This window comes from Asterias rubens, chromosome 22 (genome assembly GCF_902459465.1).
Source record: "Asterias rubens chromosome 22, eAstRub1.3, whole genome shotgun sequence".
In the NCBI taxonomy this organism is placed as follows: domain Eukaryota; kingdom Metazoa; phylum Echinodermata; class Asteroidea; order Forcipulatida; family Asteriidae; genus Asterias; species Asterias rubens.
This window is the reverse complement of record NC_047083.1, coordinates 6,934,649-6,959,550: the sequence shown is the minus strand read 5'-3', so window position 1 is coordinate 6,959,550 and position 24,902 is coordinate 6,934,649. Positions and strand designations below refer to the sequence as shown.

Below are 24,902 nucleotides of genomic sequence, written 5' to 3'. Positions count from 1 at the left end.
GTGAAGAGAAGCAATTATAGTAAAGTATCTTGCTCAAGGACACAAGTGTCACGACTGGGATTCAAACCCACACTCCAGTGACTTAGCACCAGAACTTAAATTTGATGCTCTTACGACCACTTGGCCATAACACTCTATGAGCAATAACTATTGCAATACGGGATTTGAGGCATAGCATGGTAAGGTATCAATATTTGGTTTGTGCCACGACCAGGATTAGAACCCACACCCAATGACTAAGCCAACCACACTTGTATTTAATGCTCTAAACTAATTTTCCTTGACACTCTATTGTTATATAAAAATTTGTATACAACTTATTGAAAAAAACTGATTTGGACTCGAAACAACAAAATTATATGACGCTTTAAACCAAATGATGCTTTTTAATATCACAATATTATTCCTTTATAAAAACAAAAATTCTTCCGAGTTATTAAATTGCACTTAATACGCTGTACATGTTTATAAGGTGATCAAACGAACCTATTACTACAACCACAATGGGGCAAGTGCTTACGATAAACTCCTTAAGTAATTTCAACCCTTTGGAGTTACATTTTGTTAAGTGAAAAAACAATTTTTTTTAGTACAATTGCTGAGGCACCCTCTGTTGTCAGGAATCCATCACCAGAAAAGGCAATTCCATTCAGACAGCAGGGGTGAATATAATTACGCAATAGTCAGTAGACCAATCCATTTTAAGTCGCATTTAACTTTCCTTAACCACTACAACACAAATTTCATATAGCTCCTTAAGCAGAAAATGTTGCTCAACAAATATCTGCTTAGCAAAAATAAGCAGGCAACCAGTCACAAACAGCACTCATGGTATGGTATTTTGCCTGGTAACCCTTTTCCAGTAAGCACGGTTGTTTTGCGCTTAAGCAACTCCTGAACATGGGACCAGAATTGATAAGACATTGGTTGGTAGTTTGCCTGCCCTTTGTGCATAAAGACCATTCACAAAGGGGCACTTATTAAACAACACCAATAAATCAACAAATATTAAAGGAACGTTACAGAATTGGTAAGAAACAAAAATCACGAAGATCACAGACTTACACCAAACTTAACAGTCTAATGATGATGATAGTTGAAAACATCCCTTGAAATATTTCTGTATTCGCTTAGTGAGCGTTTTATTCATTTTTATTTTGGCATCGATGCAAAGCAAAATTAGTAACCGGTTTTCACTATTCTCTTGTGACCCAGATGGCCGATCGATCTCCAACATCTACAGGTTCGTCAGTTTATGTATATGGTGGATTACATAAAGTGCTTACACTGCCAACAACTGTTATGTTAGCAAAAAAACAATTCTGTAATGTTCCTTTAAGTTCAAAATTGCATCCTGTTGCATCATGCTTGCTTTACAAGAATTGCAGCAAATACAAACTGGCATTCAACATCTACATTTAAAAAACGAAACCTCTCTCCCATGGTTTAACATGTATCTCAGACGTATATAGCATTTCATACAGGTAACCACCATTTCAAATTTATTGCTGTTTAAATAAGAGTAGCCAGTGCCAGGATCAACACTAGACCTTGGCAAACTTATTTAGAAAAAAAGGCAAAAAAAACCTGCAATGGTCAATATTGCATGTATAGTGAACCCATGCTATTAACAGCACGGATATAAAGAGGTTCTAACAGAGCAAGCCTTAAGCTCAAATCTCATGTTTAACAGGTTCTTGCTCCATAAGCAGGTAATCTGCCTGGTGCTGTCAGCAACACTAACTGGTTTGTGCATGATCCAATTAAGTCCACTGTTCACATAAAGATAACAGGTGTTAGTTGTCAGATAAAAAGGATGTTTTTTTATTTAGCCTCTTGTTTGAATGGAGCTTTCCTATAGTGCATAAAGATGGCCAACTTCACAATGGACGTCAAGGGGGAACTATCGATCAAGAATAACCTCCACTTGTACCCATTTAGGTTTAGAAAGAATGTCGCAAAAAATCTTGGCAATTTGTGGCCGCTATTAGTGTTTTGGTACAAGTTCCTTAAGGCTGTCTCTAATAAAAGGGCAACTGTCAAATTATTGGGTCAAATTATTGGGCCACATAAAAAAGAGCATAAGGCTGAAGGCGCGTTGACAATAGTATATATTGCAGTAACACATGCCTGGAATTTCATCGTTGAAAGGGCAAGGCCATTTTGATTTTGCAAATGGCACTTTCATTTGAAAATCTTAAAGTCAATGGGAAACTTTTGAAGGGGCACCAAGGCCAAGACCAGGGACAATGGAGGTCAAGGCCTCCATGACCTGCATGTAATTCCAGGGGTGGATTTCACAAAGAGTTGAGACGAGTCCTATCTCGAGTTAGGACGAGTTACTCGTCCTAAGAATAGGACTAGCAATACGTTTTTCATATCTCCTAGGCTAGAATTAGGGACTAGTCCTTACTCTTTGTCAAATCAACCCCTGGTGTGCAACAATGATACAACCAGTAAATCAGGAAGTCCCTAAAAATTGTTATAATAAATTCAGTACTAACCTGGCCCTTATTTTTGTTGTGTTCTAGTAAACACTTTAAAGACAGTGGACACTATTGGTAATTGTCAAAGACTAGCCTTCACAGTTGGTTTATCCCATATGCATAAAATAACAAACCTGTGAAAATTTGAACTCATTCGGTCATCCAACTTGCGAGATAATAATGAAAGAAAAAATCATCCTTGTCACAGGATATTGTGTGTGTTTAGTCACCAAGAAAGGTTTTATGATAATAATTTATTTGAGTAATTACCAATAGTATCCTCTGCCTTTAAGCAATAAAAATGTCCCAAAAGTGGAAAAAAAGAACACCTTGCGATTGAAGCTGAAACCTCTGTTCAAATAAATACATTACACATTATTGGCATACAAGGGAAGGTCACAATAAATACATAATCACACGCTGTAAATAGTTATCACCATTCACCAAAGACAAGATGTACAAATAAGTTTTTTACAAGCCCCAGTGAAAAAGCACCCTGGGGAGATATTATGCGCCATTCTAAAATGGGGAAAAAATTTATTAAATTATGGCGTTTATATCTGAATCAAGCTGTTTTGGCTAAAAGCTATTCGATAAATGGCAGCAGCCGCTAGAACCCTTTTACAAAGCCATGGCGACCGGATTGTGATCTATCAGTAACTTTTATAATGTGCTAATTCGGAAGCACAATGGCCACTTTCATAGCACTGCTTAATGATAAGCAAATTTTGTGTTAACTATAATTTGCTGAAGCGTAAGCGTATTTCACAGGTTAACAAGAAAATAAGGTAGCCTTCACCATGGATTTGCATTGTGACATCAGTTATTTTCATACAGTAAGCACTGGAAGGTTTGCAACGCTATGAATAGTAAGCACAAAACTGGCCGTAAGCAGCTCTAACGATAAGCAGATTTGCGAAGGTGCAACAAATTTAACAGGTAAACAAGAAAATAAGGTGGCCATCTTGCGCGTTCCACTGGATTGGTATTGTAACATCATTCATTTTCGTGCAGTAAGCACCCAAAGGTTAGCACGCCTTTTCCAAAGCTTACGGTAAACAGCGCTGCGCAATGGAAACGCATGCATTAAGCACAAAATTGGCACTTAAGCAGTTCTATGAAAATTGGCCCAGGAGGCAACTTCATAAAGCCAGTAAGCAGACATATTCTGCTTATCATGAAGTATGCAGAAGTGCCCATTTCATAAAGCCACAACCCAAAACCTGGTAAGCTCCGAACAGAAAAAAGATCACCAATCAAAATGTCATAAAGTGAACATCGCTGTGACTGGTAACCCACTCAAGCTTTGCTTAGCAAAGAAATTTGCTGAGCATTTTCTTTTTTGCTTAACAGCTTTATAAAATTGGGCCTTGTAGTCCATAGCTGAACTTCCACTTAGTATTTGCAGCTTTTGGGCAAGGGCACACAAACTTAGTATTTGCAGCTTTTGGGCAAGGGCACACAAACTTAGTATTTGCAGCTTTTGGGCAAGGGCACACAAACTTAGTATTTGCAGCTTTTGGGCAAGGGCACACAAACTTGCCGGCCGTTGTTATATGCAAGGCCCAATTTCATGGCTCTGCTAACCGTGGAATTCTGCGTTTACGGCCCATTGAACTTTGCGCATAACAGCGCACAGTAAGCGCAGAATGCTACAGTAAGGGGACCCATGATATTTGACCTGAATGAGTGGCAGCACTTCATGTCTATTGTGAACACGCACAGGTACCATACTTAACAGTGAAATACACTTTTGCTTACAAACATTTGTCTGCTAGTGCGAGTGCCAAATTCTTGCTTACCAGTGAGCAGATTCATATAGGCTGCTGGCAAATGCAAATAGCTATTGTCAAAACTGCTTAACTCAGACACTGCAGGATTCTACACTACATGACTTGTAATACAATTCTACTCAAGTATGAAAAATGGTATCAATAATTATATATTAAAATGTATTAAACAGCATATCAAATAGTATGACCATCATCAATAAATAGCAAAAAGAGATAAATTTTTTTCTGCTTTGAAACACGAATATTTGTAAAAGTCAGATCTGGCAAAAGAAGAAGTTTATTTGACACTATCAGGCAAAGGTTAGTCAATTCTGGGCTTGATTTCACAAAGAGCTCAGATTAAACTTCAAGTTGCATGTCAGTGTCACTTGCTAACAGAATTTGGTGTCACAATACGCCTCTCTTAATATTCATGCATGAGGTCATAATTCTAACCCAAAATGGGGTTAGAATTGTGACGTACCAGTACCCATCCATATATTAAGGGAGGCATAAGTATATCCAGCGGGGCCAAGCGCGCGTGTGATAACTATTTAATCTCCAAGCATTTACCTTTGCTTTTTGCAGATGTGCGTTTTTCAAACAGCTTTTTCGTACTGCATTATTCGCAAATAGAACAGCGCAATAGAACAGGGTTTGATATGGCCGTTCAATATATAGGTTTATTCCATATACATTCCATTCTGCAAATCTGATTTGAGGGAGAGCACGCACTTGAAGATAAAAAACAATACGGCGATATTGACAACTCATCTCAAGATGAATTTGTAGTGTTGCAGACAATTAGAAGGCAGCTATATTGAGAGAGCAGTCTGACCACGTGAGAGCCGTTACATTTTAAGACTTGTCCACAAATCTACGATGTCTCCAAAACTGAAAGATTTACCTCGCTTATATTGGCACAAAACCCTGCAAATTTGATCACCATTGTCAGTAAGTTTGATTACACTCAAACCCAGACCAAATATAGCGTGAAACCTCAAAACTGTGCGGGCCAGAACAGGCTTAAAACAAATCCCATAGTCTTTCACAACCTTTGCCTGATAGGAATTCAAAATTATTGTCCGACTTTTTCATTCCAATGAAAAAAGCACATTCAAAATTGCAAATGCGCCAGCAATTCCGTTTTAAATAAGAAATAAGAAGACATTTTGCAAGCTGCAAGTAAGAAATCACAAATCTTATTCTTAAAAATGTTGTTACTGTGATTCTTTTAAAAATCATTTAAATAAAATATCTGCCAATGATTACAATCTAGATGACCATCGTGTAATATTTACAACCACTCACTCTTTGTACACAAATTTGACAATAATTAAAGAGAGAAAAAAACTCATCAAATTCTCCGAACATTCGTGGAAATGTTTGTCTGTAAAAGAACCTTAATTCAGGGTATGTCATTAAATAAAACAATTCCTCATTCCTACCACTTATGTACTCAAAAGATTTTATTATATTATTATACCCGACACTAAACTCGTCCAAAAAGTATGGTTATTAATTGATGGCCAAAAATTTATTAACAATTATGTACACACCATGGAGTGAAATTTATTTGAAAATCTGACCAATGTCGCTGCAGATTAAATAAAGCGCACGGCCAGGTCAAGTGTCCTCCAAAGTTAATTTTAAAACTACAAAGTCGAGGCCAAATTTCATAAAGCAATTAAGCAGAAAATACTGCTTGACAAATTTCTTTGCAAAGCACAAATTGAGTGGGGCACCAATCACAACTGTGTAAATGTAATGCAGTTGTGGCTGGTAACCTGTTTCTGTTAAGCAATACTTTTCGGTGCTTAGCAAGTTTTTGTGCTTACAGGCTTTATGAAACTTAGTCATAGTGAATCTAAATTTTGAACATTTTGTCATTCCCTGGTTCCCTGTGAATCTATTGCATAGCCGGTGTCCAGCACTGGATATGTGCAGTTTGTACAAGGCTTAACTGTTAACCAATGAAGCGCCTTCTTTTGGACCTTGCATGTATATCACAGGCTCACATGCTCTCACTTGGGTAAAAAGTGCCTCACTTTGGTCAAAGGTCGCAAATAATTTGACGATAGCTGTTCTTTGCGTTTAAAAAACGTGAGCTAAGGGTCCGTGTAGCGTTTTGCGTTATGCAAGGGATCTATAGACCTTATGCACATGACGTCATTTCAGTAGGGCGCCCTCACCTAGAGGTCAAAAGGAGGTTGTTCATTGGCCAATACTGTGTGCCACGCGTAATCTCGATTGTTACGTCACCGTTTTTCCTCTAAGATGGCGGCTGGATGATGTCAATGCATAAGGTCTATTGGTATGTTTAAGTTTTTGACATGATGTACATGCAGAAGGGGATGCCTCACTCGGCAGGGAGCACTCCTTGCTAATCAGGAACCTTTCATAGAGCTGCTTAAGCAGAAAACATTGCTTAACAATTGTCTGCTAAGCCAAAATAAGCAGGTTACCAGTCACAATTAGTACATGTGACATGGTTGGCTGGTACACTTATTTTGGTGAGCATAATTTTGTTGATGTGCTAAGCTACTTTTTGTGCTCAAGCTGCGCATAGTGTCATCATGTTGACAATGATTATATATCATGTGGGAAAACCGCATACTTTTTTTCCTAAGTCAGTAACAACTATTGTTGTGTTCAAAGATTTCTGCAAGTGTTTCTTGTTTTAAATATATATATATTTCTTTTTCTAAAATCTATGCAATCGTGTTACAAAATCCACGGCAAACCCTTTTAGGGTGGTGAATTCCTACAACTTCACCCAAACACATCATTTTGGTCATTCTTTCAACAAGCATTATTCAAATAAAACGATTTTACAACATCAACTGCAGCATGAATTTAAAACATTTTGTTTTTCCTTCGGAAAAAGAACAGAGGAAATTAAAAATACAGCGAATGGCAAAAACAGAAAAGAAATAAAAAAACTGGTTTCCAATTTCGGAAGATCAATGAATTGACAAAAATACACAAACTTTTAAATCAATCAAGTCATGATTTTATCATATTGGCTTAATTTCCTTATTGTCCCTAATTTCCTAAGTCACCTTTAAGAATGCACAAATTCTAAGACAATTCAAGGAACATTATTGCGGTTTCCTTTTCAACTTATGCGCCCAGACAAAAGTATTTTTTAATAAGCACGATCAGCGTTGGACACCAAGAGATGTCAAAATAGATTCAAAACAAATCAATTCAGGCCCTAAGTTGACCTTGTCCAACAGAAAGAAAACAATTCCTTGCGGTCACAAAACAACTCCCTGTGGTCACAAAACCCAACAACAAGAAGCTGCATTAATTCTCCAATATATGAAAGGTACACAGATGGACAGAAAACCAAAGGAACAATTTTCTCACCGAAAGCTTCAATTAACGGGGAAGTTGATTTTCTTAACACGTACAAAGATTAAAAAAGATAATGACTAAGAATATACAAATCCAGAGGGCAACTGTGACACCGCCCTCTAGTGGTCTAATTAACAAAGGACACTAGAGGGCGCTCATCATGACAGACAGTCTTGTATTCGGCTTATCCATTCTTCTGCAGCTGGCTTCGTGTCTGCAACAAAGTTGTAGGCTCTCCTTGTTGTTTTTAACTACATCAAAACAGGAAAAAAGAGAAGACATTCTGATGAAAATGAAATCTGTAATTTTAAGCTAGTGGGTATTCTACTACCATTTTTACCACATATTTTCTATTTAGCATCTTTAAGAAAGAGGACCCAAGTTGTCAAATTTGAATCTTGGTCATTGTTCTTTGTAGGCTTTCAAATTTATTCCAGATATTCTAAATGTGTTTAATAACATTCCTTCCGCTCAAATATGGAAATAAAAACCAGCGAAAGGACTACAACTTTCAAAGTGCAATGATACTTACATCAAAGAAAGCACTCTCGTCGCATTTCTTGGGTGCTCCAGCCGTGGGGAATGCAGGCTGGACTGACTCCACTTCTTTGAGGTCAATGATACCTTTACAGTGGGGGTCGTTTCTTGTCTCGTAATACCGCAACTAAAAGACAATCACAACAGAGATAATTTGGGCTTGAGTTTAGAATTAAATTTCATGGGATTTGTTTGAAGTATTTCAAAATTTTAGTATTTCATTGATATTTACTACCGGACGAATGTGCCACGCAGGAAGAATAAGAGGAACCCAAAAGATGAGAAGCGTTACTGACTTTAAGGCTTCTCAGCTTCAAATTTTAAGGCATCAAAAATAAAATCTTTTTACAGAACCACATTACTTTGAAGTCAAATGTTTCTCAAAATTCTTTAAACTGTCGCAAAATTGCTGTAAGCTTCTTACCAAAAGTTTTAGTGTCAATAATTTTAGGAGTAATATCAAGCATATTCCTTCCCCTCTAAGAAAATGCTTCCTTAAAAAAAAAGAGACGCTTCTAATTTGTGAAAACCTTGTGTTGACATTAAATCCAAAGTGTGCCTCAATACAGTTGCAAACATTTTATATGCTCAGGTACACACTTTGTGAGTAATGCCTGCCCACACCTATGTATTGAATGTAAATAAAGGCCCAATGGTCGAACCCTGCGGCACTCTCTCTACCTGATGTTTCTGAGCATCCAGCACAAACCACCGCTGCTTCCATCCTTTCAGTCTGGCTCCACGTTTGTTTAGATAGCCTTCATGTGACCTTGTTTCACCAATCTTAGCATGGAACTCGTCATAACCTAAACAAGATTAAACAAGATTAAACAAGATTAACAAATTGAACGGGATGAACAAGAACGAGATTAACAAGATAATTAATAATGAATAATATTAACTTATTGGAATTGTATAGCGCTCTCTCCAGGAAGAGCCTGTTTGGGGGCGCATAACAGTAAAAATACCATGAGAAAAATACACATAACAAGTGTAAGAAAAAGTACACTAGTAAAAAATAAGCAAAAAATAAACCAAATCCTTAGGCCTCGTGTTTGACTGACAGGAACTCTGTTACAAGTATTGTCCATGAAACAGAGTGGAAAATGGCATTATTTAGACTCCTTGCAGTCACAGAGCTGAGATAAAACAATGGAAACAAACAGAGCGCACACACAATGCACATCTCTAAGTCAGTGAGAGTTATTCCTTAAGGCTAGGCCACACCAATTCAATTCAATTCAAATCAATTCAATGCAAGAGATGTTAAATTTGCATCGGGGATAAAGAATATTTATTTTTGGTTTTTACCCATACACCGATGTGTGTTAGCACTGTATACTCAGAAATTTCCCCGAGTCCTGTGAAAAAATATCACAGGCATGTTACTCGGGTGGGATTCGAACCTAGCTACCGGGCAACCTCGGTAGTCTAGTTGGTAAGACACTGCTCTAGAATTGCAAGGGTCGTGGGTTCGAATCCCACCCGAGTAACATGCCTGTTTTTTTTTTTTCACAGGACTCGGGAAAGTACTGAGTATACAGTGCTAACACACTTCTATGCACATTTATTTTTTATGTTGACAATGGAACCTAACCATACAGTTGAAACAAATAACATTGAGTATAGTTATGAAAAAATGGATGCCACATAATTCAACAATAAAATTTAAAGAAATTTCAAAATAACCAAACTAGTTCTCAAAGTGTCCAAACCCGTCCTCAGAAAATCGCAAAACGGGTTTGGTTCGGCTTGGACGTATACCTTTGGTCGGACAATGCCGATAATGTGACTATAGTTAGTTAAATTTTGGGTTGGGTCTGTCTGTAAATGGATGAATGTACAAACATACCCTTTGAACGGGATTTAAACCAGTCGCCAGTGACTGGTTGGCGCATGAAAGAGTTAACCCATTAGCATGCACACAATTTTAAATAGAAATAGAAATTCGCCATAGAAATTCAATCGATTTCCAGCCTTACGCAAAAATCATTTGATAACTATCAGTATGATTACAAGTTGTTTTGTTTTGTTTGCGTCACCAAATTCAAGCATGCAGGGTGGACAAACTTGTGGCTGTTTGCTGTGTTTTAATCGCATGTTTAGAACTAAAAATACACCATGTCAAACTTTGAGGGTGGCTGCGAGCAGTATGCAACCTAAAGAGTTAAAGGATAGTTTGTTATAGTGGTTCATTTTGTACAGTTGACTCTGTCAATGGTAAAGTACCATACCTGAGACTCCAGCTGGTGTAACCGGTGTTCCTGCAGTAACAACCTCGTCTGATGTTGGTCGTGATGGTCCAGTGCTTGGCTCTTTGGTTGATCCTTTGCGCACACATTGCTTGGGTATCTTAGGCACGCAGTCCTCGTGGGCGTTGAAGCCACAATCTGAACACTTCATACCTGCAGAAACACCAACAAAATTCATCAATTCCATCAGCAACATTATGAATTTGTACAAAAAGGGGCACAGCACTTTGGTACATTCTGTCGACCTTAATCTCATTTCTGCTTTGTCATGTTTGTGTTATCGTTGTTATGTCCTCCTGTAACATTGCTCTTGCAGCTATCTTGTGAGAAAAAAATTGACTATATAACTTACATAGCACTACAATCGCTCTTAGGGAGCGCCTCATAAGTCAAAATGGTAAGAGTAATCTCAGATTCAAATTACTTGAATGAAAATTAACTCTTTTTTTCTAAAACTACATATTCTTTCAGAAGGGAGTCGTATATAACAATGTTTTAGAATATCAACAGCACTTCAGTGCTATCTTACCAACAATTTTTATTATTAGTGTTATTAGAGTAATACCGAGCGCTTACTCTTGGATCGGTCGAGTTGGTCTTGGAAAAGCGTTTGTAACCGTTTGTTACAAAATTGATATGGTTAGAAAGATGTTGTAAAAGTAGAATACAATGATCTACACAAATATGCCTCAAAATTGCGTGGTTTTCCTTTTACCTCATCGACTAACACGGTTGCCCATTTATGGGAGTAAAAAAGTTGACTCCAATAAATGGCCGACCGTGTTAATTCGCGACGTAAAATGAAGAGCGTGCAATTTTGAGTGATACTTGCGTTGATCATTATATTCTACTTTTAAAACAACTTTCCAACCATATACATTTCATCACTTTTTTATAGACCAACTTGTCCGATCCAAGGCAACGTGTTCCTTTAATTCAAGTCCTACATTTCTTCAAAGGAGACAATTTGTAGATTCTTTTCACTCTTACCTTTACATCCCTGCTTGACTGCACCAAATAAAAGCTGTGAGCAGTAGTCACAGTCTGTTGGTGTCATGTAGCTGTGCGCTTCAAAATGATGATGAGCTGCAAAACCTTTGGGCTGCGGCTCAATTATATTCTTGCCCTAAACATGAACCAGAATAAGGAGGAGAAATTAAAATCTCCCGGGGTTGGGGTCAGGATCGAGTGAACATGAGGATGATAAGCTAATTTTTGTGCTAACTAACCCAGGCAAATTCGTCAAGCGTAAGCGCATTTCACAGGTTAGGAAGACAATTTAATTAACCAGCTTTAAACGCCATGATTTGCACTGTGAAGTCATTCATTTTCATACAGTAAGTAAAGGAAGGCTAGCATGCCTTTTTTGTGAGCTTATGGCAAGCAGCACTATGAAATGGAAACTGTTAAAGCCATTATACACTTTCGAAATAGATAAAAAATAAAAGTTCACAGATTTACAAATAACTTACAGGGTTTACAGAAGGTAATGGTGAAAGACTTCTCTGAAATATTATTCCATGAAATGCTTTACTTTTTGAGAAGACATTAAAACAATTATCAATTCATAGAGAATTATGGATTTATTTTAAACACATGTCATAACACAGCGAAACGTGCGGAAACAAGGGTGGGTTTTTCCCCATTATTTTCCAATTTCATGGCTCTACTTACCACCAAATTCTGCGCTTACAATCACCCTTCTCCACTTCCTGCGCAAGGTACGAATTTCTGCGCTAGTTGTGTTAGGGAAAAATGCCTAGTAACGCGCACAAGTAACAAGTTTCCTGCTTTCCTGTGAAATACGCTCGATGTAAGCACATAATTTCCTGCTTCTGTAAGCGTTGATTGTTGCGGTAAGCAGAGACAGGAAATTGGGCCCTGGTCCCTCCATGTCGCAACTCTCTCAATACTAATAGTAATTATCGGTATTCATATAACGCCTTATACACCCGAGGGCGCCTCAAAGGGCTTAAACACACAGTAATTCCTGCAAGGTATGTGGGACTATGTTTGAATTATCAGACCTACAAGTACTCCTTATACATAGCTACATGTAATGGTTTACAAGGTGCTGTGGCGCAATATGCTGCCAAACCAGCCAGGAACACCGGGGTGAACCCCTTCTCTTTTCGATAAGTGCACTGGGTTCTTTTACATGCGTTTACACAACACCCAGGACCAACGGCTTTATGTCCCATCTGAAGGACAAAGCAATGCTTTAGTGTCTTGCTTAAGGACACAAGTGTGACGACTGTGACTCAAACCCACACTCTGCTAATCAGAAACACCAGAGTTTGAATTCGGTGCTCTTGACCGCTCGTTCACTGGACTTACCTTGACCAGTATATCAATGGTGGTTTTCTTGTGAGCCGTAATGCTCTGCATCTGGGCCTCTTTGATCTTAACAGAGAGAGACTTCATCCTGACTCTACTAGGGAAGTTTTTGACCGCTAGGCCACTGGACTTACCTTGACCAGTATATCAATGGTGGTTTTCTTATGAGCCGTAATGCTCTGCATCTGGGCCTCTTTGATCTTAACGGAGAGAGACTTCATCCTGACTCTACTGGGGAAGCTTTTCTGAGCTCGGTCTAGCCTCGTCTTCCAGTGCTGGGGCGTCCGACCAAGATCTCCCTCAAGCTGCAGCATTTCCTGTCAACGAGAAAATAGTCAAAGCACTTAGATTTATCTTTCATCTTAAGACGAGTTTCTAATAGCACCATAGTATAGAGATTTGTATTGTGGCATCTTTTGTTTCCTCTGAGCGCTTAGAGACTTTCTTTTGAAGGTGTTAGGCGCTATAGAAATGTGGTTATTATTATTATCATTATTATTATTATTATTATTATCACACTTTGCTTAGTTAGCAGATTGATTTGCTCAACATCTCCCCGCTTTTGTCTCCTTATTTGTTCATTCCTTGCTTTTTCTGTGTGCTCTCTGCCTCTCTCTCTTTCCATCACTTTCCACTTAACTCCATCTGTCACACCAGTATACTTGTTTGTGTTGTCATTTAGCATTCAAGACTGACTCTAATATCAAAATGTCAGGACTCTAGGGTCAAAACATCAGGACCCAATTTCATAAAGCTGCTTTAACCCTTAAGCCCGCATAACGCCTGGAGGCGCCCTGCGTATGACCACGCATACCGCCCGCACGCGCCCGCGCAGTTTGACATGGTGTAATTTGAGTTATACACATGCGATTGGAACGCAGCAAACAGCCGTAGATACAGCGCGATCTCAAGATGACAAAAGATTTTAGGTACAGAAAGTATCTGTTGATAATGAAGGCATTCATTTTCATTTCTCAAGGTATGTTGTGATTATTTTCAACCACTTTTCGTAGCTTTGTTTTCCTGTCGGACCACAGTAAAGTTGAGAAAACTTGTGTGCACAACTTTCCACGTAAACAAACCTTCACTTGATATACAAGGTTTTCAATTTTTTTGTTGATCTCTCTTATGTTTCCAACCTGAATGCTTGAATTTTATGAGACAAACAAAGGAACTGTGAAAATCATCCAAAAGATAATTCCATCCTCTACAAAATAAACTCAACTTGTAACACAAGAAAATAATCACACCGACAGTTATCCGACGTTTTTTTGGATAGGGCCGGAAATCGATTGAATTTTTCTGGCGCACTAAGGAGCGTGTGACATTATGTTTAATGTTGCGTGCGTGCTAAAGGGTTAAACAGAAAATTTTGAAAAGAGCAGGATATCAGTCAGAAATTGTATACTCGAGCTTATTCTGGTAAGCATAATTTTGTTGTGCTTAGCTACTTCAGCTTTATGAAATTGGGTCCTGATCACAACCTCTGGCTTATGAAATAGCGCCCTCATGTGGCAGGATATTTGGTCTACTAACCTCCAGAAGCCACATGTGCATATCCGGCTCTGCTTGGGTAGCGTTGTCATAGCAATTATTGATCACCCTTCTATCGGATGGCAAGAGTGGCACCTCTTTGTCTTCCGCTGTGGCCAACTCAAAAAGCTCCCGATCAAACGACGGTCCACCTGCCAAGTCTTCTTGTCTGAAATAATCCCAGATTCTTAAGCTGGAGAAGTTGGTATACGGCCTGAGAACCTGTGGGGAAAAGGATTAATATATCACTGGTAATCATCAGTTCGTCTATATTATATTAGTTTCAGTCTGGAAGCTCAATAACTGCTAAGTTAATACAGTATAAGCCAATCAATCAAAAGACATTCATATACATATATTAGCCCCAATTCCAACATAAATGTTTTAAAGGGCGCTACCAATCCTCAAGTGAAATTAAAATAGCATACTGTAGTTCTTATTTAGGATTTGAGGCATTGCATGGTGAGGTATCAATGTATATTTAGTTTGCGATAACACCATGTGTATTTACTTGCCAGGTAGAGTTGTTCTTAGAGAACTGTCTTGCTTTATTCTACTGCCGTGGAGTAGATAATCAGAGGTTCGGGAGACTTCGGGAGCATAGTTCTTGTAGGATTTGAGGCATTGCATGGTGAGGTATCAATTGGTTTGCGGTAACACCATGTGTGTATCTACTTGACAGTTCTCTAAGAACAAACCCTACCTGGCAAGTATAGATACACACATGGTGTTACCGCAAACCAAGTTAGCATAGTTCTTGTTCCACTTTATGTTTGTCTGTCCATCGGGCATCTCACCACACGCCTTGGATTCTAGATGATGCCTCCATTTACATAATTATTTTCTCTGCCTTGTAAAAAGAGCTTTTCTTATTGGTTACTTCTGTAAAAATTATCGTTTTGGCTATGTTTTGAAATTTATGTATGGAAATAAATGTAAGTTTGAATTTAAAGGGTCTATGTAACTTTTGTAGGACAAAACACAATGTCCACAGATTTACACTAAACATACACAGTTTGAAGATAATGATAGTAGAAAGCTTCCCTGAAAATATTACGTGCCGAGGTGCTGTAGTTTTTGGGAAATGAATAAAACAGTGTCATGAAAATAATTTTCATCTCAAAAGACGAAAATTATTTTTATCATTTACAAACTTATTTTCATGACATTGTGTTACTCACCTCTCAAAAACTACAGCACATCAGTAAGTAATACTTGAAGGGAAGCTTTCCACTATCATTATCTTCAAACCCTGTAAGTCTAATGTTCATCTATGGACATTTTGAAAAAGTACCCAAAACCCTTAAAAGTTTAAAAGATCTTCCTAGAGGTCTTACCGAGGTGTGAGGGGCGAAGGCAAGATTGTAAAACAGAGGCTGCTTGTTATTGATCTTATTAATGTATTCCCAGAAGGATCTCATGGGTCCCTTATCATCTTGGCCCTCTCCAGGATGCGAGGTCAGTTTGTCCTCAAAGACATGGGTAGCTGAAAGAAAGAGAAGGTAGAGAAATCTTAAGAAACAATGTTGAAACTTCAATTTCAATTTTTTTTTAATTTTATATAAGGAGCAAATGTGACCAATAGCCCAACAGACATTGACATTGTCAATGAACAGAATGAAATTTGAATCAGACTGAATGATCTTAAAAGAAGAACTCTGATGGGCTAATCAAGTGGTTCACTGCAGCTCAGATTTACCAGAAAAGAATAGCAGAAAAACAAAGATATATGGTACCAAGGAAACACTGATTAATGTAAGAAGGAGGTGTCCATGCACACGGTATTTAAATGACTGAATCCCTTCCTCAGTAATGTTGCCAACAACAGAGACAGGAAGACTGTTCCATAGGGGGACGGCAGTGTGGATGAAGCTTCTGTCCAAGCAGCGAGTTCTTGCCGCTGGCAAAGAGAGAGCATGTTCAGGCCATGAGACACTGAAGCGGGTTGCACAACGTCTTGAGTATGGTGGGGAAGCAAGGCTGATAGGTCTGCTGGGCAGTGGCGGGTCTGCATTTTATATAGAACTGTGGCTGCAGCTACCTGTCGTCTGTGAAGCAGGCTGGTGATGTTGAGTTGCTTCATCAACTCCTATGACCTTGAGTGCCTTCTTTTGGATGTTGTCAAGTTGTCAAATTCATATACTAATAGTGGCTTCTTATAGTGGCGCTCAAGGCGCTTCAACATACAGTATTTTCCTGCATGGTTTGTGGGACTACATTTGAATTATGAGATCTACTCCTTTCACATAGCACCATGTAATGTTTAACAAGGTGCTGTGACGCAATATGCAGCCAATCAGACCAGGATACTGGGGCGACCCCCTTCTCTTTTCGATAAGTGCACTGGGTTCAAACACAAAACGTCCGCAAATTTACATTCAAGTTCAAACACAGTTTAAAGATAATGATGATAGAAAGCTTCCCTTAAAATATTACTTGCTGAGGTGCTGTAATTTTGAGAAATGGATAAAACAATTTCACAAAAATGATTTTCGTCCCAGTGAGATGATTATTTTAGCATGTACAACGGATTTATGCGACTCTCCTGAAAACATTTCTCGGTGATTTTCACCTTTTTCTAAAAAATTGGATGACTCATGAAGCCAGAACTTCTACAGGTAAATTATATATTACATATATCTTTATTCACAGTGTGTAGGGATTCATGTCAAATGGCTTCTGACTGGCGCCCCAAACAAAGACATTGACTAACATTGGCTAAAAGCTTAGTTGGTAGAGGGCCAGCACATTAATCTAGAGGTCATTGGTTCAAGTCCAGCTCAAATCAATGTGGAGACGGTTATATAAGAACTACTTATTAATAAAACACACCTCTTGCTTGTTCTGTATTCTGGTTGGCCGAAACACGGTCACGTGCGGTGAACTGATATAATCTAGTGATCGCGCGCGCATGTTTTGCGGGAACTACATGTAGTGCCCGGGCGAACTAGTCTTTTAATTTTTGACTGGTTACAGCGCCCTCTCTTGACGTGAACCGTGAACAGCAACTAAAAACTTTCTTTCTTTTCCAAGTTTCTTTTCTTATTTCACATTTAAGACCAAGTTGTGTTATAAAACACATATTGACTGCAAAATTCAGTAAAAAGTGCCAACTATCCCCCCTCGGACCTGTGAAAAAAACTGAAGAGGGACCTACTGGCCGAGGGAAATAGGTCCCTCTTCTAGTCCCTCAAAGTTCTTCGGGGGAATAGGTCACATGGTCTGTATTTTTACCTGCTTCAAATCGCTCATATTCCGAGTCAAGCATGAAGGTCTGGAAGCGATTCGACACGTGGTGGTATGCAATCATCTTCAAGAAATACTGGTTGAACTCAAAAGATAGCGGGAATTGGGAGTGTACCTAGGATTGAATAAAGATTAAAGATAATTAAACATTTGAAAGCTTTGCAGAGTAGAAACAGAGACTAGCAGTGTGTGATCTCTGCTTATCTGTGCAGATACTTGGTTGAATCTAGTCTTGATTCAAGAAATACTGGTTGAACTCAAAAGATAGCGGGAACTGGGAGTGTACCTAGGATTGAATAAAGATTAAAGATAATTAAACATTTGAAAGCTTTGCAGAGTAGAAACAGAGACTAGCAGTGTGTGATCTCTGCTTATCTGTGCAGATACTTGGTTGAATCTAGTCTTGATTCAAGAAATACTGGCTGAACTCAAACGATAGCGGAAACTGGGGGTATACCTAGGATTGAATAAAGAGTAAGGATAACAAAACATTTGAAAGCTTTGCAGAGTAGAGACAGAGACTAGCAGTGTGTGATCTCTGCTTATCTGTGTAGATACTCGGTTGAATCTAGTCTTGAATCAAGATGTTCTTACAACGTTTTTTTGTCATTCAATGCATCTATCATAAGAAGGCCATGTCACACCAGCCAGTTAAAAAGCTTTGTAAAAGTATTGTCAAACTGTTGGGAAAGCTAGCAGGAACAAGTGTGTTTTATGTTTCTGCTGGAAGAGGGTGATGTTGTGCATTTGTCTTAGGTCTTCAGGAAGTGAATTCCAGAGTCTAGGAAAATGCCCTGTACTATCCCCGTAACTAGCCAGGCGAGTTTGAGGAACGTGGAGCGTATTACCGATAGATCTCAAGCCTGGGGTGGATTTCACAAAGAGTTAGGACTAGTCTTATCTTGAGTTAGGACGAGTTATTTGTCCTAACTTAGGACTCGCCGTAAGTTTTTAATATCTCCTAGGACTAGTCCTAAGTTAGGACATTAGGACTAGTCCTAACACTTTGTGAAATCCACCCCTGGTCTAGTTGAAGGGGGTTTCCACAAACTGAGGACTGAAACATGTAGTGCTTTGAATGCAAGTAGGCCATTTCATTTTGAAAATGGCAAGTCAACTTGAAAATTTGAAATTTCTACGGGAATTGTTGAGGGGCACCAAGGCCAAGACCAGGGCAACAGAGGCCAAAGCCTTCGTAAAACCCCAGGCTTCCCTAGTATTATGTACTATACAAGTATTTTGTCTTAGATTTAGGGGGAAAAATCAATCTCACCTGATGCACACTGTCCAAAAACTGCAAGAAAACCGGCGCAAAGCCACTGGCTTGATGGGCACCGGTTTGGTTGCTACGGTGGGTAAACCGGTGACCGAACGCTAGCCACTCCTTCTCGATCAAGCTCTGAAAGCCCTCTAGTGTACGATAGTAAGGATCCATCAAAATCTGAGCTAACGAGACGACCTTTGGGAAAAGAAAAATATTATTATTAGTAATAAGCAACACCACTCAGATAATGGCCAAGTATACCTTTGGTTTTTAGAAACAGTTTATTGTTGTAATCCTATATAATGAACACAAAACTAACTTGAGCTGTTTCTAATCGTTTGTATTTTAGTATTGTTTGCAGCTGGGCATGGTGTGGATAAATAGGACGAAACTATAATAATATAGTAAACTTAGGAGTACAACCATGTGTAAATCTTTTTTGAGGGAGAGTTGGCTTTGAGAAGAGTAGGTGTGGTCTCTACATTTTAATTTGAACAGTATACTCTGCGTCTTCTCCATGGTTGCACCCACAAGTTTACTATTTATTTATAAATTCGTTCTGTTTGTATTGTGTTGTCATACCTGAGTAGTAAAATCCCATCCATCCTCGAAGCTGAACATGACAGATGACCCCTGTAGGTCCATCAGGTCAACCGCTGCACCAGCAAGCTGCATTATGCTTTGAATCTAAACAAAATATAGTAATAATAATATTTAATAGATGATAATTTTGCATCGGGGATAAAGAGTATTAAATTTGGTTTTTACCCAGACACACCGAGGCACTGTAAACTCGGGAGAAGTTCAGAGTATACAGTGCTTACACACATCCATGTATAAAATTAATAATATAATAGTTGTTAAATATTCTAAACCACAAGGAAATATGACTGGGTAATTTTTAAATGATTTGGGGTTGAACAAAGAAAATTTACTAGAATGGGACACGAGCCAACGACCTCCAGATTACATGCCAGCACTCTACCAACTGAGCTATGGCTGAACTGATAGCTCCGTTGGTAGAGCGTCGGCACGTTTATCAAGGTCGCTGGTTCGAGTCCCATTCTAGTCAAATTTCTTTGTTCAGCCCCAAAAGCATATTACTTGGGTGGGGTTTGAACCCACAACCTTTGCAATTGTAGAGCAGTGTCTTACCAACTAGACCACCAAGATTTCCTGGTAGCTAGAGGCAGTTTGAATACTATGTTTTAGTAGCAGGTACCGCAACGATTTAATAGATGTTAAATTTGCAATAATAGTTGTTTATATCTTTAACGACATGTCAGGAATTCTATCTTTGACAGGGCAGGCCATTTTTGATGGCTCAGCTTACTACCAAGTTGCGTTTGCGATCACCATTCTCCGCTTACAGGGCAAGCACCGAGTTTCAGTGCTAGATGTGTAAGCGAAGAATACCTTTGGACTAAGCATGCGCACAAGCAGAAATTTCCTGCTAACTTCATGAAAATGAAAAAATTCAGTTTTCAACAATCATGCTTAGTAGTGTAACTAAGAAGCTCTTATGTGAAAATAATTATTAACAGCCAATATGTCAAGAACTTAGGGTTTGATACCTTTTGTGTACGATGTCTTTTGCCATAACATGAATCCCTACTCGCTGTGAATGAAGATTTATGTATAGTTTCCTGTAGAAGTTTCAACTTCTTTAGTAGTCAAGTTTTTAAGGGGAAAAAAAGTGAAAATCACTGAGCAATGTTTTCAGGGGTTGGGTATATTTTAGTTTTGTGAAATTGTTATACTTATTTCTAAAAGAGTACAGGACCTCATCAAGTAATATTTCAAGGGAAGCTTTCAACCATCCTTATCTCTAAACCGTTTAAGTTTAATGTTAATCTATGTGTGTTTTTTGTGTGGTACTAAAAGTAACCAAACCCAACCCAACCAAAAAGCGATTTATCAAATTTGTAATTTTTGACACATAAGCGTTGTTTTGTGAAAACAGTGCTCATTTGCTATCCTACCTGGGCCATCCACTCCGAGTCTTCCACCAGTTTATGGAATCCACACTCTGGGTCGGTGAGCAGGTTGCTTGGCACGCATGCCTTCATCAACTTCTTCAAGCTATTCTTGACGTGTCGCGTCTCATAGAAGTCGTAAGGAATGAAGTCGCATTTGTTGAACTGCTCCATTTTGAAGGCCTGTTGAAAAAAACAAGGCGCAGAATGATTAAGTTCGGGTGAAGGGCATTTTGTGTCCGATGGTGGCAGTGGAGTTTGTTCTTTAAGGAGTTTGCTTGAGACAGAATGCCCCACACAGCCTTCAACTTCAACTTCACACATGAACAAGAGCTCAGAAAGAGACCTACTTTATTGGGCAAATGAATGAGGTAAGGGACATTGCTGGAAATAAATAACAATAGTAATACTACATTCTTATTATTAAGTATTTCACACCCAGATAGCTTTCCGAAGTACTTATCGAGTGGGACATAAAGCCGCAGGGTCCCATGTGCTGTATACTGCACGTAAAAGGACCCAGTGCACTTATCAATAAGAAGAGGGGTTCTGGCAGTGGCTGCACAGTGCGCCGCAGCACCGTGTAAACACTTATAAGGTACTACTACATCATTCATAAAAACTTCAAAACCTCGTAAAGCTGCTAAGTACAAAAAGTGGCTCAGCACAACAAATTACCAAAATAAGGTTACCAGCCAAACTACAATGGCACATGTACATGTACAATTTGTGACTGGTATCCTGCTCGTTTTTGCTTAGCAGACACATTTTAGGCAATATTTTCTCCTTCGACAATTTCATGAAATTGTCCCCTGGTAATGAAGTTACTTCAGTTTTTGTAAATAAAAAGTTATTTAAAAAATGTTCCTTTATGGAAACTCACCCTCGACTGAGATTTCTCGCCAAAGATGTAAAGCGCTGCCTTCCTTGGGTCTTGGTCCTTCTTGCTCGCCAGGTCGTAGTCCGTCACTGATCCGTTCCGGCTCACTGATTGCGGAGCAAGGGTAAGGTTCTTAGCCATGGAGGTTGAGTTGAAACCAGGACCGCCGGACCGGAAACTGCTCATTTTACCCAGCGTGGCTCCTGGATCCGAGAGGGATCGAGGTCAAAGATCATTGTATCCAACATGGCAGCAAGAATCATTTCATTTTTTTTTTTTCAAATTTAAAGTGCATTTGTTTTATAGATGCAGATTTGTATGTATTTGAGTGTGAGGTAGATGACATGTTGATTTAAACAGTTGAAATGAGGAGCATGTAAGATGTGTGAATGCTTTTTATGTTTCTAATACAATATACAAATATACTCTGTTTCAAAACTGGGTGTCACAAAACAGTCAGAATTTAAAGTAGAGCGTCACAAAACAGTCCCCAGTTAAACACAAAAATCTACCTGAAAACAGGGTGTAACAACACAGTCCAATTTTTACAGAGTATGTTTAAAGGCAGTGGACACTATTGGTAATTACTCAAAATAATTATTAGCATAAAACCTTTCTTGATTACAAGTAATGGGGACAGGTTGATAGTATAAAACATTGTGAGAAACAGCTCCCTCTGAAGTTACTTATTTTTCGAGAAAGACATAATTTTCCACGAATTTGATTTCGAGACCTCAGGTTTAGAATTTGAGGTCTCGAAATCAACCATCTGAAAGCACACAACTACGAGTGTCAAGGGTGTTTTTTTTTCTTTCATTAATATCTCTCAACTTCGACGACCGATTGAGCTCAAATTTTCACAGGTTTGTTATTTTATGCAAATGTTGAGATACACCAACTGTGAAGACTAGTCTTTGACAATTACCAATAGTGTCCAGAGTCTTTAAAAACAGTCCACACTTCAAATAGAGTGTCCTAAAACAGTCTCAATTTGAAACTGGGTGTCCCAGAACAGTCGACATAGAAAACTGGGGGTCCCAAAACATTCCATATTTGTTATGTAGTTTTTAACTTACATATTGATAAACGTAAACAAATAAATATTTTTCATTGAATATTTGCGCTGATCTGACACAAGTTTTAAGGTATTGTATGTATCTACATTGTACATGTAAACAAAATATTTTGACTTACAGTGACTTCAAGTTGAAAAACAGTTACATCACACAAACAAACAAAACAAACAAACATATTGTCAAAGAGGACGTTTATGGATTGCCTCTAAACACTTGATGTCAAATTTTTCTCGTTAAAGTTTTTTCTTTTTCAGATTTTTGGTATAGGATTTTTCATCACTATTTATCAACTTAGCTGAGCACCAATGATAGTTAACAGTATCTTTTAATATACAAGACGCCAAGGCCCAATGCGTCTGCTGAGCGATTTCTTGTGTATTAAGCGAATACGAATGCTAGACAATCCTTATATAATTGAGCCAAATAGGTTGAGAAATGTTAGTAAGTAGTATGGTAGTAAGCGAAAGTAAAGGACATAAACATAAATTAACAACATTCACACAGGGGTTGTTATTTAAAGACTGCTTTAGCTCGCATTAAAAAATTTGCTTTGCTTTGGTTACCACCCAAAATCGCTGCGACTGGTCCCCTGCATAAACCCTTTGAGTTTTGATAATCCTCAAAAATAATTCTGTCTGAAATACTGAAATAGTAGAAAATAGTATTTAAACACTGTTGAAACACAGTTTTGCACAATAAGCCATTTGATTTGTGTGTTAGTTTTAAATATAGTCTGCTACAACGACGTGCTTGATCACAAGTTACCAATTAAATTTGAATTCCTCAGACTATCAAGAGAGTTGCTACATGTATGTCACATGATTAGGAGCAGGCTTTTGCTTAGTTACGTAAGAGACAGTGAACGTTTCTAAATGGATGTGTACATGTCACAATGGTACTAGGGTTTGCTCATCTGGAGGTTGCTATACAAAGACTTGCCCTGAACCATTTGACATAGCAACTGTCTCTATAGTCCGAGGAATTCAAGTGTAAGTGGTACACTGTGACTATAAGCAAGTCATTGTACCAGACATTGGCTTATTGCTTACGCCCTTTCCACAACTTTTTGTTACTGTACTTCCATCTTTCACGCACAAAAAAAAAAATTCATGGCAAATGCTTTTATAGCACAAAGCACACAATCTTTCTGGAAAAATAGCTTCAAGATAATCAAAATGAACAAACAAACATAGACATAGACAGGATTTGTTGACAAACATGAAATAACAGGTAGAAATTCTGCAATTTTTAGTATATTAATGTTTAGGTGAGTTGGTTGTTTTAAAGGTCAGTTTGGAAAAATTGTGATTATTTCCAATGATTAGTAATTTTTAAGATGCAGTGTTGTTTAAGAGGTTCTATTTATTGTCCATGCCCTCGAAAGACTGTTACCATGGTTACAATGTAAACACATGCCATCATTAAGATTGATTTTTGTAAGCAGTATCCTGCAAATGTGTTTTAATATTATAGTGATGAGTATAAGAAAAGCACTCTGTTTTTGGTTTAAAATTTTTAAATCTGTGTATGGTTAGAGAAGATGGAGAATATTCTATTTTTAGAATATGGAAATGATCTGCCATGAAGGAAGGAGCATGATGGGTAAATTGAGCAGCCGCTGGTCACATTGGGTGCATTTTTCGCAGTCATAACCAATAACTGGTTGGGTCAATGGCCAGTGGTTAACCCATGACAAGTTCACCCAAAACAATTAGTGGTTAAGACCGCGAAAATGCACCTCTGGTAGGTTTGTTAATGGTGAACAATGCATGTTAGTAATAGAAGACACAGAAGTCTAACAACCGACCCTATTCACAACGCACAGCGCACATACACGCGTGTCTCCTGTCAGCCAAATTATGCACAAAAGGATGGTAAACATGTTTACGCACCTCCGAACAATGCGCGTCTACCATTTCTGCCTTTTTGGGGAGTCCATTCCTTTTGTGCACGTTTTGACACACACAATGGCAGACAGGAGACGTGCGTGATGTGTGCTGCGCGTTGTGAATACATGTAGGTTCTACATGTATAGTAACAAAACTTTGGTCCTTTGGTCGGAACAATGACTGAAATTACCAACAAGCTTTCAGAGTTGTAATTTTGTAGATAGTCAACTGAGATTTTGAACTCCAGATAATGCCACCGTTTTGTCATGTTATCTGCAGCCAAACAACATACAT

At 38.4% G+C, this 24,902-nt stretch overlaps 1 protein-coding gene across 9 annotated transcripts in view; it reads right to left on the bottom strand.

Moving 5' to 3' along the window:
- Positions 1–7,294: 7,294 nt before the first annotated feature.
- Positions 7,295–24,902, bottom strand: part of LOC117304952 (myotubularin-related protein 13-like) — a 105,088-nt gene continuing 87,480 nt past the window's right edge. For 7 of the 9 annotated variants that reach the window (XM_033789601.1, XM_033789603.1, XM_033789605.1 and 4 more), the window contains 13 exons: positions 21,647–21,846; positions 20,770–20,946; positions 19,370–19,474; positions 18,797–18,982; positions 17,512–17,638; positions 15,615–15,763; positions 14,281–14,499; positions 12,879–13,061; positions 11,398–11,533; positions 10,390–10,560; positions 8,837–8,961; positions 8,151–8,282; positions 7,295–7,869 (listed from right to left, as the gene is read on the bottom strand). In XM_033789601.1, coding sequence (XP_033645492.1) covers positions 7,777–7,869; positions 8,151–8,282; positions 8,837–8,961; positions 10,390–10,560; positions 11,398–11,533; positions 12,879–13,061; positions 14,281–14,499; positions 15,615–15,763; positions 17,512–17,638; positions 18,797–18,982; positions 19,370–19,474; positions 20,770–20,946; positions 21,647–21,846 — 2,003 coding nt within the window. In that variant the 3' untranslated portion in view covers positions 7,295–7,776. The remainder of the gene's footprint in view (positions 7,870–8,150; positions 8,283–8,836; positions 8,962–10,389; positions 10,561–11,397; positions 11,534–12,878; positions 13,062–14,280; positions 14,500–15,614; positions 15,764–17,511; positions 17,639–18,796; positions 18,983–19,369; positions 19,475–20,769; positions 20,947–21,646; positions 21,847–24,902) is intronic. The other 2 variants (XM_033789606.1, XM_033789608.1) reach the window with 1 other exon arrangement.